General features: G+C 39.2%; 1 protein-coding gene across 4 annotated transcripts in view; it reads right to left on the bottom strand.

Annotated features, from left to right (window-relative positions):
* Chd7 (chromodomain helicase DNA binding protein 7) overlaps nucleotides 1-14,925 on the bottom strand; it is a 216,881-nt gene that overhangs the window by 26,778 nt on the left and 175,178 nt on the right. For all 4 annotated transcript variants that reach the window (XM_069990780.1, XM_069990783.1, XM_069990781.1 and 1 more), the window contains exons 15-21: nucleotides 13,750-14,005; nucleotides 6,864-7,074; nucleotides 6,123-6,318; nucleotides 5,573-5,740; nucleotides 5,186-5,365; nucleotides 1,689-1,799; nucleotides 1,396-1,601 (exon numbers count right to left, since the gene is read on the bottom strand). In XM_069990780.1, coding sequence (XP_069846881.1) covers nucleotides 1,396-1,601; nucleotides 1,689-1,799; nucleotides 5,186-5,365; nucleotides 5,573-5,740; nucleotides 6,123-6,318; nucleotides 6,864-7,074; nucleotides 13,750-14,005 — 1,328 coding nt within the window. The remainder of the gene's footprint in view (nucleotides 1-1,395; nucleotides 1,602-1,688; nucleotides 1,800-5,185; nucleotides 5,366-5,572; nucleotides 5,741-6,122; nucleotides 6,319-6,863; nucleotides 7,075-13,749; nucleotides 14,006-14,925) is intronic.

Genomic DNA, 14,925 nt, shown 5'->3' with positions numbered 1-14,925 from the left:
GGTGTTAAGGGTATCTTAGCCCAGTGCTCAGCACATAGTACTTGTTCAATTCACAATGATAATTGTGGGAAAAAGGGAGGACTTGCCTGCAAGATGGTATGTTTTGAGCATCCTTCTTAGATTACAAATTACAATGCGTTCCCATCTTAAGATTTTCAACCTAAGGTTACCAGTCACTGGCTGAAGCAATGAAACAGGTGCAAAGAGCAAAAGGGATTCTGCCCACACAGAGCAGGCAGGAGAGAATGTCCAGCTTGCACAAACAATAAGCAGTGTTGTCAGAGGTTCTGAGCCATAGGATGGACTTCGGCTGATTTTCGTGTATTCCACAAGTGTTACTCAGCACTCACTGTGTCCACTGGCACAGCTCCATGCACAGATGATACAAGAAAGAGCCCCATCCTCAAGAAACTGCTAAGTGGGAGTTCAGCAAGAGAAGCAGATGATTTAAAAATCATGAAACAACACTGTGTGTGCCACAGGAAGCACAGGCCAGTGGGTGAAGGTGAAGCCTGTGTAGGGTGTGCCCAGAGAGCAGATGTGAAGTCGATTGGTTCTGCGTGTTGGGAACGGTGTGTGTGTTAGGGAGGAGATGACATAGGCTTGGAAGTCAATAGAGACAAAGCATTCTCTCCAAACAGGCCTTAGACTGCCCATGAGAAAGAACAAAAAAGACAGACAAGGAAGGGCCAGCTGGAGAAGTCTGCGTGTCACACAAACACATTTGTCTCTGTTCGGCATTGATAGGGATCCTCTGGAAGAAAGTGTCACAGGCAGGACACCATCACATCAGCAGAAAGACTGCTTTGGTGGCAGTTGCTATTATTTTAATGGAATTTGCCTATGGTCCCACAATCTGTGAGAGAACTCTCATCTACTGATTCAGATATTTTCTGAACACTCTGCCATTCAAAGTACTGTGTGGAAAGCCACAGCAGTTTAGAGATGAATTAGACACAGAGTCATCCTCTTGGAAGCCTGTAGACCAGCAGAAGAAATAATATCACAAAGTTCAAAGGACACTCGTGTTTCAGATGAGTTGAAAGAGTTTACTAAGAGATTATCTTTGGTAATATTTTTATTGCAGAAAAAGATCAGCTATATAAAAATAGCTGCAAAGTTTATGTCAAGGTAAAGTGGGGAAAATTTTTTGTTTGGAATTTGTTCCCAGTTAGTGATAATCTACAAGTAAACTTAGATCCACCACAGCTCCTTAGCATACCCAGTATGTCCACATGGTGACTTCTCCACATCCGGGAGAATTTGAATTTGCCTTCCTCTAACCAAAGGACCCCCCATGGTGCAAAGCTACCAGAAAATTATTTGCGTGGTAGTCACACAGATCCAAACAAACACACGATAAAATTCCACTTCACACGGTTAATTCCACCTTACCCATAGACCAGCAGATTCTTCTCTACTCGGAAACACTCGCTCCGGGCATAGCCCTGTGACTTATCCTGGGGACGCCGTGGCTTGACGCAAGGCTTTTCCTCAGAATCACTTTCCAAGTCTGAAAACTCCATTAGCTCGTCCTCTTTCACTGCACTGTATAGCCTGGTCTGCTTTCTTACTCGTGGAGTGTCAATAACCAGATTGTTCTAACAAAAGAACACATGCAGTGAAACTTCGGGAGGATGACCTGAGTGTGTGAGACAGGTAACTGTCTAACAGAATTTGTCACTTACCCTCCCATTTAAGGCATCAATGTCCAATTCAGCCTTCTTTGCCCACTTTTGCCAGAAATTTGGATCATCCAAAGAAATATCTGTCCTATTTCCAGATGCAACAAAACTGGCCTAGAGGAGAAAAATTATGCATTATTTTAACATGTTTTTCTCAGAGTAAGAATGCAAAGTGACCTTTGTTTATATATCCACTCAGATCTGGGTACTTCTCCACTGGGCCATATGGAAGGGTGGACAAGAGTGAGATAAAAGATTGTTTCTCAGAAAGGTGACTGTTCAGAGATTAAAACAGACCAAGACACAGGTGAACACGGCAATATGATGATAGGTAACAGGTACATATAGATGCAAACAATATACAGAGAAGGGGCCCCTAACTAAGTCAGGTAAGCCGCTGCTGGAAGCTGAGAAGGCTCCTCCTGAATATAATGCTTGCAGCATATTGTATAACACTCATAAAATAGAAAAGCACATGGAAACACTCACTGCAGAGTATGTGCAAAGGCACAAGAGAAGAAAGGGGATTGCATATTCAGGAAGAGCAGCCAAAGGGCAAGCTGGTAAAGGCAAAAGACAGGGCAAGCCGGGCCTTGCATGTGTGGTTAGTAGAGTCTGAACTCATCCTGAGGGAGTCATGAGCTATTTCAAAATAGAAGTCATCTCAAGGTGGACATGATCAGGTCCACAGTCACCTTAAGAGAGGTCATATAAAATGTCTTGGAGCAAAGAGACAGGCCACTGAAGTACTTTAGATTGAAAATAAGAGAATGTAAACATGAAGAAAAGGAAACAGCCTAGAATGACATTATTTAAAAGAAAAAATTCATGGAGATGAAACTTGGATAAGGTGTGAAAGGGGAGGAAGCCAGAAAAGCCTCAGGATCCAACTCTGGCACTTAATGTTGATAGTCAGGTCAACTGACAGGTCCAACTGAGGGTGTGTGTGTGTGTGTGTGTGTGTGTGTGTGTGTGTGTGTGTGTGTGTGTGTGTGTGTGTGTGTGTGTGTGTGTGTGTGTGTGTGTGTGTGTGTGTGTGTGTGTGTGTGTGTGTGTGTGTGTGTGTGTGTGTGTGTGTGTGTGTGTGTGTGTGTGTGTGTGTGTGTGTGTGTGTGTGTGTGTGTGTGTGTGTGTGTGTGTCTGTGTGTGTGTGTGTGTGTGTGTGTGTGTGTGTGTGTGTGTGTGTGTGTGTGTGTACAGTGGAGAATGTGATGAGGAGCTTAGCCTTGTGAATAATGAATTTATAGTACTTGTAGAGCAAGCAAAAAACCTGAAGAGAGGCTGAAAGATAGGAGGAAGGCAGCTTTGGGTCCCAGAACCCAGGAAAGAGCTCTTGCAGACTGGAGCAGCCAGGACAACAAGATATTCACAGCACATACCATGCACAAAAGTTACAAGCGCATAAACATCGGAAAAAAAAGCAAAAACTACAAAACTCATAAAAGAATATAAAGGAGTAAGTCCTTGTGTTCTTGGGCTAGAGAAAAAAAAACACTGAAAGCCCAAGGGATAAAAGAAAAATGGTAGGGCAAATATCATTAAAGGTATATACTTTTTCTGTCTGATGGCACTGAGGCTTAACTATGACCTCGTGCTTGCCAGGCAAGTATTCTGCTACTTGAGCCATTCCCCAGTTCTTTTGTGATCACACACTGAAATCCTGGTACCTCCACTTCTACTTTCCTCATGGCTAGAATTAAAGATGTGCAGCACCATGCCCAGCTTATCTGCTGAAATGGAGATCTTGGAAACTTTGGCCTGGGTTGGCCTCAAACTGTGATCCTTCCCATCTCTACCTCCACAGCATATTATCTAATAGAGGAAAAAAATCCCCAGGTTTCATAAAGAACCCTTAAACTCAATTAAAAGAAGACTAATAACTAAACAGGGATTTGAATAGGTATTTCTCCAGAGATGATATACATCTGGCCAACAAGTACATGAAAAGATGCTCAAATGCTATCAGTGAAATGCAAATAAAGCCAAGAGGTACTACTATACACTCACTGGATGGCTTGACTCAAAAGTCAGATAATAAAAAGTATGGTGAAGATATGGACAAAACCAAGCTCTAAATTACATGGCCAGCGGAAAGGGAATATAGTAGAACCACTTTAGAAAAGTCTGATAGCTTCTTAAAAAATTAAACATGAAAAAAGTTGCAAACTTAGCCTTCACCTAAGAAAAGAAAAAACATGTCCACACAAAACCCAGTACATATGAGTTCATAATAATCTTAGTCATAATAACCCAACAGGAGCCCAGATTTCATTACCAAGCAATGAATAAATAAATAATGCTCATTATCAACTGGTAAGGGTCTTATAGGGTCTTACAATGGAACACTGTTCAGCAATGAAAGGAAACAAATTAATGATACAATCTGTAAAGAACAAATGACTTATAAATCTATATTTCTCTATAGAAAGTACATCACTGGTTTCCAGGGACTGAAGTGAGGGAAGTACTGGAAGAAATATAAAGACTAATGGCTAATGAAACATGAAGGTCTGTCTGAGTAAGTTGTTGGTCCTGGGGCCTGAACATGGGCCTGGGCCCTGTCCCTCAGCTCTTAAGCTCAAGGGAAGCGCTCTACCACTTCCAACTTTTTCCCCCTTATGTGGTGCTGAGGAATCGAACCCAGGGCCTTATGCATGTAAGACAAGCACTCTACCACTGAGCTACCTTTCTAGCCCCTGGTAAGTAAATTTTAATAAAGCGTTTAACATAAACATGTAGAATGGGCCTCAGTGTAGACAGCTGGAACAAAATGTAGAGCCTCTGAGAAGAGGCTCTCAGATGGAAGGTCAGGGATTCAGAGAGTGGTTCAGATTGGGGTGGGGGAAGTGGGAGCTGAAACAGGCAGTGGATACATCTGGAGTAGAATATGCTAGTGTGGATTAGTCATGAAAAAAGGAGTTATGGGGTTGTAGCAGAGGGGAAGACTTGAAAGATCAAAGACTTGAAGACAGGATAGGAATGACTTAATGATTCTTATAGGCTGTTTTAGGAATCAGGATCTGAGGACAGAAGAGGATGATGACAGAAAACTATTTCAGAAGTAGAATAGATGGGGTGATCACAGGTGAAGGGTGGATGGATCACAGGTGAACCAGAGGTGCCTGACACACCTAAGAGAACCCAGTGTATAAACTATATATGGCCAGGGGCTCTCCTAGGAGTTAATAATTCAAAGCAAATGCTAGGCATGCATTTTGTGAGTAGCTTTCCAAGGTGATCTTCATGAACTCTACAATGGCCCTTCAAGAACTCTACCACACTGTGTAGAAAACCCTAGTTCAGGTGGGAGACGGGAGGGAGAAGCTGGAGATGAAAGGGATGGTAGGGGAAAAATAAAGGAGGGTGTAACAATGCTCGATAGGAAATAGACTCATTACTTTGCTCAAGTAACTGTAACCCCTCTGTACAGTATCTTTACAATAATAAAAAATATATATTAAAAAAAAAGAAAACCCTAGTGTCTTCAGATGGACTCTCACCTTAGCAAATGTGGATCCCTTTCCTTCAGACTCAATGGTAATAGTATGAGTCCTCCGTAGGAGAATCTGGTCAATATCTTCTTCACAGAACTTAGATCCTTCATCCTCCTCATCCATGAGTGCGCCATAAGCCCCCTTTCGTAGAAGGTCCTCTATTTCTTTCTTGGAAAGTTGTTGTACCTGTTTTAGAGAAACCTTTTAAACTTTCAACATAATTTAGAATTGAGAGACTACATTTTTCATTTTTTTTAGAGGACTGACATAAAACAAAGGAAAATAGGACAAATATTGACAAATAGCTACAATATCAGATGCTGCTTCATTTCCTATTAGCTATATAAAGGAAGAGCCATAATAAATGAATGGTTTGGACAAGCATCATTTTACCCCATTAGTAGCATTTTCTCTTCCACTCATAGATTGTAGCACAGCTTTATCCAGACCAAGCTTCAAACTAGCCTTGTCAAACATTTCCCTTTCATAGGAATTTCTTGTAATCAGCCTGTAGATTTTCACAGATTTACTTTGTCCTATCCTATGACATCTAGCCTGAGCCTAAAAAAGAAAGAAAGAGAGAAAATTAATGGCTACTGCACGGAATTAATGATTGTGTCCCTTTTAAATTCCTATGTTCAAAGGCTGATCCCAGTGTGGTGGGTGTAGAATTGGGGACTCTGGCAGTCTGTTACAGAGCTCAATCTGACAATTGCTCCCAAAGAAAGACAAGGCTTACCTGTCATTTATAAAACCTTAGGCTCCAATAATTACAAGCATTGTTTATAAAGGAACAAACAAACTAAGAGATTTCATCTTGTATTATTTATCCATGTTATTAATAAACTGATTGCTAGGTTATTTCCTCCAATTTACTGGTTTGACTGGGATTCTCTGTCATAGAATAAAAAAGGCACCAGGAAGATTTCCTTGTATGTTTTACCTGGAGATCATTTTGGGGGTTCCAGTCTGAATCAAAGATGATGCAGGTATCAGCAGCAGTAAGATTAATGCCTAAACCTCCTGCCCTTGTACATAGGAGGAAGACAAACCTATCAGAATCAGGTTTGGAGAATCTGTCAATAGCTGCCTGGCGGAGGTTGCCTCTTACTCGGCCATCAATCCTTTCATATGGGTACCTAAAAAAAGAGACACTAAGCAAGGAGGCCTGACAAACAGCTATAAGATGTTTGTTCCCTTTTTATTTTAAAGTTAGCACTTCCCTAGGAAGGTATTAATAGAACAATATGATTAACAGAAATAATTTCAGATCAGTTTTTTCTAAGTACTTCACACATTTGGCTGAATGCTCAAAGATTAAATTTTATTTTACTTCCTCTTCAGTAAAATAGCGAAACTGTAAAAAAATAGCTGACTCTTAAACAATAAAATAACAAACAATTTAATTTAAAGTAAGAAGACTTTTCCTCCATGAAATGACTGCAATGTGGAAAACTGCCCACAAAGGCATGTGCTGGCCTCACATATGTGGTCCTCACATAAAATAACTACATACAACTAAAAAAGGAGATGTGACTTTTTTTTCTATTCCATGCCTGTTATTATAAATGTAACTTGTAGGTGAACCACTCAGAGCCTGAGCAGGGCCTTTTGCCCGCCTCCCCCCCCCCCCCCCCCCCATTTCCCTGCTTCTTGTTTTGCTACTGTGCTATGGTGGCCTTACCGTCTCTGAATGAGGTAGTCTTCCAGAATGTCCAAGCAGCGCACCATCTGGGAAAAGATAAGCACCCTGTGGCCACCAGCCTTCAGTTTTGGCAACAGCTTGTCAATCAGCACTAGCTTGCCAGCAGCCTGGATCATTGCCTGGAGCTGAAAATCTGGAGACTCTGCATTGTGTGTTTCTTTAAACTCTTCCAAAATTTTCTCTTCAGCACCTGCAGAGATTGGACAGCATAATGTGAATACTGTAAAAGGTTTTTTATTACTAAAAACAATGAATCTGCTTTCAAAACCCACTGCAAATTGTAGGAACCAAATGCTGCACTATTGTTTATGGACAAGAATCTATCCACTAACTCAAAGTTGGGTCTACACAAAATCATGGCTGTATAAAATGGATCAAAGTTTTAAGCACCACACATTGAGCCAGTTAGGGAGAAAACTACATTTTTCAACAAACAAATGTTTGTCGCCTCTAAAACTAAATTTCAACAACAGACTGTCAAGCCAGAAGTAGCAGAAACAAGCCAAGGGCCAGATACCTACGGAAAAACTGGAACCCAGCTTGCTAAAGAAATGAACTGTTTACTTGCTGAATATAAATACAAACAACAAAATCTGTCCTCAAACTCAGAAACAAAAGGAGTCAAGTCCTAACAATTAAAGTGCAAGGGAGGTAGTTTGTGTATCAATAACATCAGAAGGACTATAGAAGGGAGGTTCATTTTCTTTACAGTTTCTTTTTTTTGGGGGGGAGGGTGGAACTCAAATATTATCTTTTCTTACAATCTTTAAATCTTCCATATGTACCCTCACCTAATAATTTTCTAAACTTCCATCTTGAATTATCTAACCGGTAAAAGCTAAAAATGAAAACAGTCTATCCATCCCTCCTTTCCTCACAGTTCCATGCGGATTTGTACTTGTTCAAGATTTGAGAGAGAAGCCTCTTACACTAGAGGGAAGACTCTAAAATGGAGCATTCTTAAGAAACAAGGCCCCTACACTTCCTCCCTACTGCCCAGGCGAGTTAACCAGAATGCTCGGACACTGGTCTCAGCACCTCTGTCTCCTGGGCTCAGGGCAGAGTAGTGCTCAGCCCTCCACCTTCCACTCTGTGGAGGACGTACTTACCTGTCCTTTAGAAAACACAACAAACTCCTATACCTAATGGATCATTTCTCAGCCTAGAATTCTATCAAAAACTATTGGCTTTAAATAGGTGAACTAATAATATACAAGATGGGGATACATAAACTTCACAGGATATTTAACCACATAGCCATTCAGATGGTACTTCTGCAAGGAACACAAGATGTAAGAAAGGTCAAGGTAAGTTCCATTGTAAGAGAGCTTATAAGATGTGCCTTATGACACAGACATATATAGAAATGAGATTTGTTAGTTCTGAATCAAAGAATTCACTGAGGACAGAGTTTTAAAGTCACTTAAGGTTGTTACCGAGTACCAGACAATAAAGCACACTACACCACCTTTCGAAGAATACTGGAAGAACTGTTTAATCGTCCTCCTCTACATGAATCAAAACCTAATATTCAGAATACTTCCAAGTATTGGAAAACAGCAAGGATTTTAAAAAGAAAAGGTAAAGTATACGAGTATTTGTTTAGAGCACTAGCAAGAATATTGTTGAATAAAGCAGAATGTTTATCAAAACATGAAATTTAGAAACTCAGGTTCAAGATGCAGGAGATGGCCCTCAAGAGAGTATATTTAAGGTCCTATACAACATTTGATTGTACTGAGAGTAGGTACTTTTGTATAGCAGATCCTTTCAACTTAGTAACAGATTTTACCCATATGATATTAAGGCAATCATTTTTTGACCACGTGAGGATTATAATTCATAATCAAAATAAAGTGTATTTTAGTAGCTTAAAACAAAGAATATTTCATTTCTCAAAAATGAGATATTCATTTTTGACAAACATGAGATGTTTATATTTGATATAAAACATGGTTGGATCACTTCAGCAAAAATTCTTGCAAAAATATAAATAGTTCAGTCAAATTAGTAGAAAAATCTATTTTCAATGCTATCAATAGTTTCTCATAAATAATAAAAAAGAAAAATATATTCTTTCTTACCTGATGACATAGCTGAATTGATCAATTCATATATATATATATATATATAAATATATAAAATGTATTATGGATAAGCTATATAATATGTAAAAATGTTATTATAAATAATATGTAATATATAACTGATATATATGTAATGTTCTATATATGTAATATATAGAACATGTAGTATATAACTGGGCACCAGTGACTCGTGCCTGTAATTCTAGCTACTCAGGAGGCTGAGATCTGAGGATAATAGTTTAAAGCCAACCTGGGCAGGAAAGTCTATATTATATTTATATATATATGTATGTTTTCATATATATATACACACACAAATATATCTTCATATACATACATGCATATACGTTCATATATATACACTCACACACACAGAACTTGACAATAACAGTGGGCAGTGGAATGTTTTGAGGGATGGGGAGGGGAGAGAGAAAAACAATGATAGAAAAACAATGATGGAGTACAGTAATATTAAATACAGTGTGTCTATATCAAGACGGCTTAAGAAAATTCACTGAAAGCCATTGAATGGAAGGGCAGGGCAACAAGAAAAAAGAGCAATAGGGGGCGTGAATCTGATTAAAGGACAATATATGTATATGTGAAATACACTTGTGAAACCCTTTTGTATAATTAATATATAACACAAAATATAACACAAAAAATGAATTACAGGAACATAAAACAGGCTTTTTGGTTTTTTTTGGAGAGTGAGTACCAATAAGAATGGGAGGATGAATATTGAGGATGAATATGATCTAAACACTCTACATGCATGTATAAAAACAGAAAAATAAAGCAGAAAAAAAAGAATAGTAAGAAAGAAAAAAGGCATTCTTTCTGACCTCTTGAAATATGCTAAACTAATCAACTCAGCTCTTTGTTAAAATTCACTAATAGCCAGCTTATACTAATGCTTATTTAAAATATCAGCAAATGTATGTCCTTTATGATCCTCTTAACATTGTATTTGTTATGATGACAAAGGAAAAACAGTAGGGGAACTGTTGAGGAGGAAGGCAATTTCTAATTTCTGGAGTTAAAAGCTAATTTTTCAAACTTTCTAACTAATGATTTACACTGATGTAAGACTTGTAGACGTAAGAAAATTAATTGGAAGTGGTTATGATAACCCAAATGCTTAGCTAAAGTACAGTTAACACATTTGACAGTGTGTGTCAACTTGAAATAGGGTGTGCTCACTTCCAGTCTCAAGTCTGTGCACATCAACAAACATCAGAGCAGTGACTGCAATATCATCTAACTGTATTAGCCATGAACAAATGATAAAATGTTTTGTTTTTAAAGATTCCTTGAAAAATAAAGCTACTATTTTTTCTTGAAAACACATTCCATCAGGCAAGCCTTATTTCTACTCTTTTGCTCACCATTTTTCTACATTTTATCTATCCCCAATAACAACCAGAGACTTTAGCAAGAAAACAAAGCAAAAACAAAAACAATCAATACTCACTGAGATCATGGGAGGCTAAACATTGTTCTAAACATTTAAATAAAAATACTAAGTTGTACTGGGTGCTGGTGGCTCATGCCTGTAATCCTAGCTACTCAGGAGGCTGAGATCTGAGGATCACAGTTCAAAGCCATCCCGGGCAGGAAGGTCCATGAGACTTTTATCTCCAATAAATCACTAGAAAACTGGAAGTGGCACTGTGGCTCAAGCAGTAGCCCGCTCGCCTTGAGCTGAAGAGCTGAGGGATAGCACCCAAACCCAGAGTTCAAGCCCCACGACAAAAAAAAAAACAAAAAACAAAACAAAACAAAAAAAAAAACCCCAACCTGCATTAAAGTCTTTCTTTGCTTTATACACTTTGCATTCTATCATAACACCTAAATATTTTTATACTGTTGTGATTAAATTATGGATTTCAACTATTGCATGGAGTTGCTTTTGTTTATTTATTTTTTTACGATTGCAGATAGGTTGTGCTCTATAAGAATTGAAGTTACAACCAGCACATTTCAATTTAATTTCTAAAATTAAATACTTCCTTATAAATGTTTGATAATCATCATGTGCAGAGAAAGCTCTGGGACAGGAAACAACATCCAAATTATGGATGAGACTGAACAGCACTAGCCCTTGTAGCAATCTTTGTGAAGCACAAGGCCTACCCTAAGTTATCTGGGCAGATGTGTGTATATTGATTTTTTTTTAAAGAAGTACTAGGGGTTTGTAATCAGATACTTTCTGGCAGAGCTTCCATCCCTTTTATCATGCGTTATTTTGACATAGAGTCATGCATTATATGTGGGCATGAACCTGGACCACAATCTGTCTATTTTATACTTTAAACCTTTATAGAGGCATATACCTCTGTTTGCAGCTTTTTCCCTTATAGAAATATACAGCTCTATACACCGCTTTTTCCATTAAGATGAAGTTTTATACACGTTTCTGTCCAGGCTGGTTTGGAATTAAAATTTTCCCAATTTCCATCTCCCATGTGACTGGGATGATTAGGGCACACCACCATGCCCAGTCACTGGAGTCTCAACTATTGGTTGAGAAGGGATCAAGCTGACCTTGAACCTCCTGATTTCAGCTTTCCCAATAGTTAGGATTATAGACATGAGCCACTGTGCCCAACTCAAGAATTTTTTTTTTTGGGGGGGGGTCAGTCATGGGCTTGAACTCTGGGCCTGGGCGCTGTCCCTCAGCTCTTCAGCTCAAGGCTAGCATTCTCCCACTTGAGCCACAGCGCTACTTCCAGTTTTCTGGTGGTTTATTGGAGATAAAGAGTCTCACGTGCTCGCTTTGAACCATGATCCTCAGATCTCAGCCTCCTGAGTAGCTAGGATTATAGACATGAGCCACCAGCACCGGCCAACTCAACTATTTTTAAACTACAATTTCCCACAAAACAAAAACACAGGGGCATCTACTTATACCTCCTATCTGTAAGGACAGGAGAGCTGACCTCATGGTATGACCAATTACAACAAATGCCATAGATGGCAAGCCTCAGGATCCAGCGAAACAAAAAAGCTATACAGAATGACTCTGGAGAGCAATCAGGCACCAAATAGACTTATCAGCTGTGTTTTGGGGAAAACAATAGACAACCCTGGGTTGGCTCTCACCATGGCTGAGCCTCTGCTTAAATGCACTTCCTGCTTCCAGGTCCCAAGCCCTTTGGGGCTATCTCCTTTTCTCTTCTTTCTCATTGGAGGCTATTATTATTTTCTCTTTATCAGCTATTAAATGCAAAAATGGGTGTGGGTACTCAGTGTGTCTTCTATTTATTGCAGTATCTGTCCTAGCCCAAACTTATCATCAGGCTGGTTGACAGCAGACTGGTCTTACAGCTCTTCTTATACAGGTTGGTATATTAAACATATAATTATCATACATGATACTGTCTCTAGAAGACAAAGCTGAACATACTCTTTAATAAAAACAAAATTCATTGATGTTACAGAATGACTCAGCTCTGATATTATTTTCCAGACACATAGCATTTTTGTCTTATAGACTTGTAGAACCACAGTGGTTGATAGGCATACACTGTGAGGGGAAAAAAGGTAAGGAGTTCTTATAATTGTACGCAAGCACACAATTAGCCTGCCACTACTTTTCTTTAATCCATATTATCTGCTGCCCAGACCACAGCCATAGGTCCTAAGCTCGACTTTCTGTTTACTAGTCTGTCCCTGCTCTGCTTGCTATTACATAGGCTACACCTCCAGCTTGGCTTTTTGCTCATTATCTTAGAGATGGGAGTCGCATGAACTTTCCTGTCCAGGCTGGCTTCCACCTCCTGAGTAGCTAGCATTACAACATGAGCCACTGGCTTCCAGTCCTCCCGTCCTTTTTAATAGGATGTTGCCTAATCATCTAGAGCCCCTCTTCTGATAGCTGCTTAACTTAAGCATTGGCCATGTCTTTCTACCTCCAGACCAGAGCCAAAGTGCCCCAGGCTAGCATCTGAGGCCTAGAGGGAGAGTCTAGAGTACATGGTCCCACAAGTACCCACGCATGGTGATACTTTGGGTGAGTTCTCCCTTTGTTTTCAGATTTCCCTCTGCTTATATTATATATTATATTATATATAATATATTCTTCCTCAAATTCTGCTTGGCAAAATCCTTCCTATCCCTGAAGGCTTGCCTCACAAACCATCTCCTCTAAAAGACCTTTTTCATCTCACACCCTTGACATCCTGTAACCTCTGAGGGGTCCATCCCACAGGTGTGCACTATTCCTCATAACAAGTGAGATACAGGACACTATGGATTCAATTAAAAACAAAACAAAACAGGAAGGCCCATGAAGTCTCAATCAGAAACAAACAACAAACTATGCCCAAAGCTTTCAGATCATCTCTCATTCTCCTGAGAATGTGCTGAAGGCCTCTAGACAGTAAGGAATCTCATAGGAATTAGAGGCTCAAGGCAACCAGCAGCTGCTGCCCCAAGCCAGCTATCCTCTGCAGTGCCTCCCATTTACATATTCGTACACACACTCCAAGAAAGCCTTAGCTGGAGCTAATCTGTCCTTTGTTGATTGCCTTACTGATGGTGTCTAGCTACTGAGTACAAACGCTATTACTTGAAAGGAAACAGGCAAGGAGAGACTGCGCTTTCAGGATTGCAAGGGCACTAGTTAGTCACCACGGCAACCACAGAAGGAGGTGTCCACGTGAGTGGACAGGGAAGTCATGACTACACACCATAAAATCTCTCAGTCTCAGGACAGAAAGGAATTTTTGGAGCTTGTTTCATCATTTAATAAATCCACAAGTGGGCAGGCTTACCATTGATTAGGTATGGATGATTGCAGCATTTTCGTAGTTCCATCATAGTGTTTAAAAGGTTAGGTACGTTAGCTTGTCCACCACCTTTGGAAAGAAATGTAAAATTCTTCTCAAGGATGGCTCGGTAATATTTCTTCTGAATGTTTGTTAGCTCAACTTCAATAATAGTTTCTTCTTTGGGGGCCAAGTTCTTTTCTACATCCTCTTTGAGACGTCTCAACATCATCGGCTTTAGAATAGCCTGAAGTTTTTGCACCTAAAAAAGGACCTTAGGTAAATACTGGTATCATCGTTTGTTTGCATTAAAATGTAACCGAACGTGAAAATTAGGATTATCTTATTTTTAAACATTTTTTTTCCATTTTTCAAAACCCAGTAAGGGTATAAAGGAGCTAATCTTTCAACTGTCATAAGGAAAGAAAATACAGGAAGTCTGGCTGATTCTATGACAAATGGACAATATCACTTACCTAGGAGTCTTGAATAAGCAGAAGGGTTGAAGAGTACATAGCAAGAAAAAAACAGCTCATTTATTAGTTTTCCCTTCTATTTGTCTTAGGCCACAGGGATGATGAGGAAGAGGGGGAAAAAGAACAATGTGACAGAGTGCTAGGTTATATTCTCTTCCTTTACAAAAAGCTAAAAAGATGAGTGGGAGTCATCTAGAAGTTAGTTGATATACACATAATACCTATGTATATTATACATACTATATACATTCTATATATAGAATCTATATAGGATATATATATTGATATATTTCACTAATAAATTCCACTAATAACTACAACATATACTTTTATTTTAGAAAAGCAAAACAAAACACTTTACTCTGAACTAAACCCAGAGGTTTTAGATAGTAAATTGGATAGAAGGCACACAAAAACCAAAATTACAAGCTTTATCTCCATATTTATTTCAAATATGGCACATGAAACATAGGAATATCCTCTTAACTCTGATAGTGTATAAACAAGTTGTTTTCACACGGAGAATCTCATTTATGTCTCAGAGAAACCCTTCTTCTAAAATGAAGTAAGAAGGCTTGTAAAAGTAAGCAACTAGGCATGGTGATGCATACTTATAATCCTAGCTACCCAGGAGATGGAGGCAGAAGGACTGTGGTCTGAGGCCAGCTCTGGCAAAAGTGAGTATAAGATCCCCCTATCCCTTGCC

Source organism: Dipodomys merriami, unplaced genomic scaffold (assembly GCF_024711535.1).
Source record: "Dipodomys merriami isolate MVZ:Mamm:240054 unplaced genomic scaffold, mDipMer1.0.p SCAF_4, whole genome shotgun sequence".
Taxonomy (NCBI): domain Eukaryota; kingdom Metazoa; phylum Chordata; class Mammalia; order Rodentia; family Heteromyidae; genus Dipodomys; species Dipodomys merriami.
This window is presented reverse-complemented; position numbering and strand designations above follow the sequence as displayed.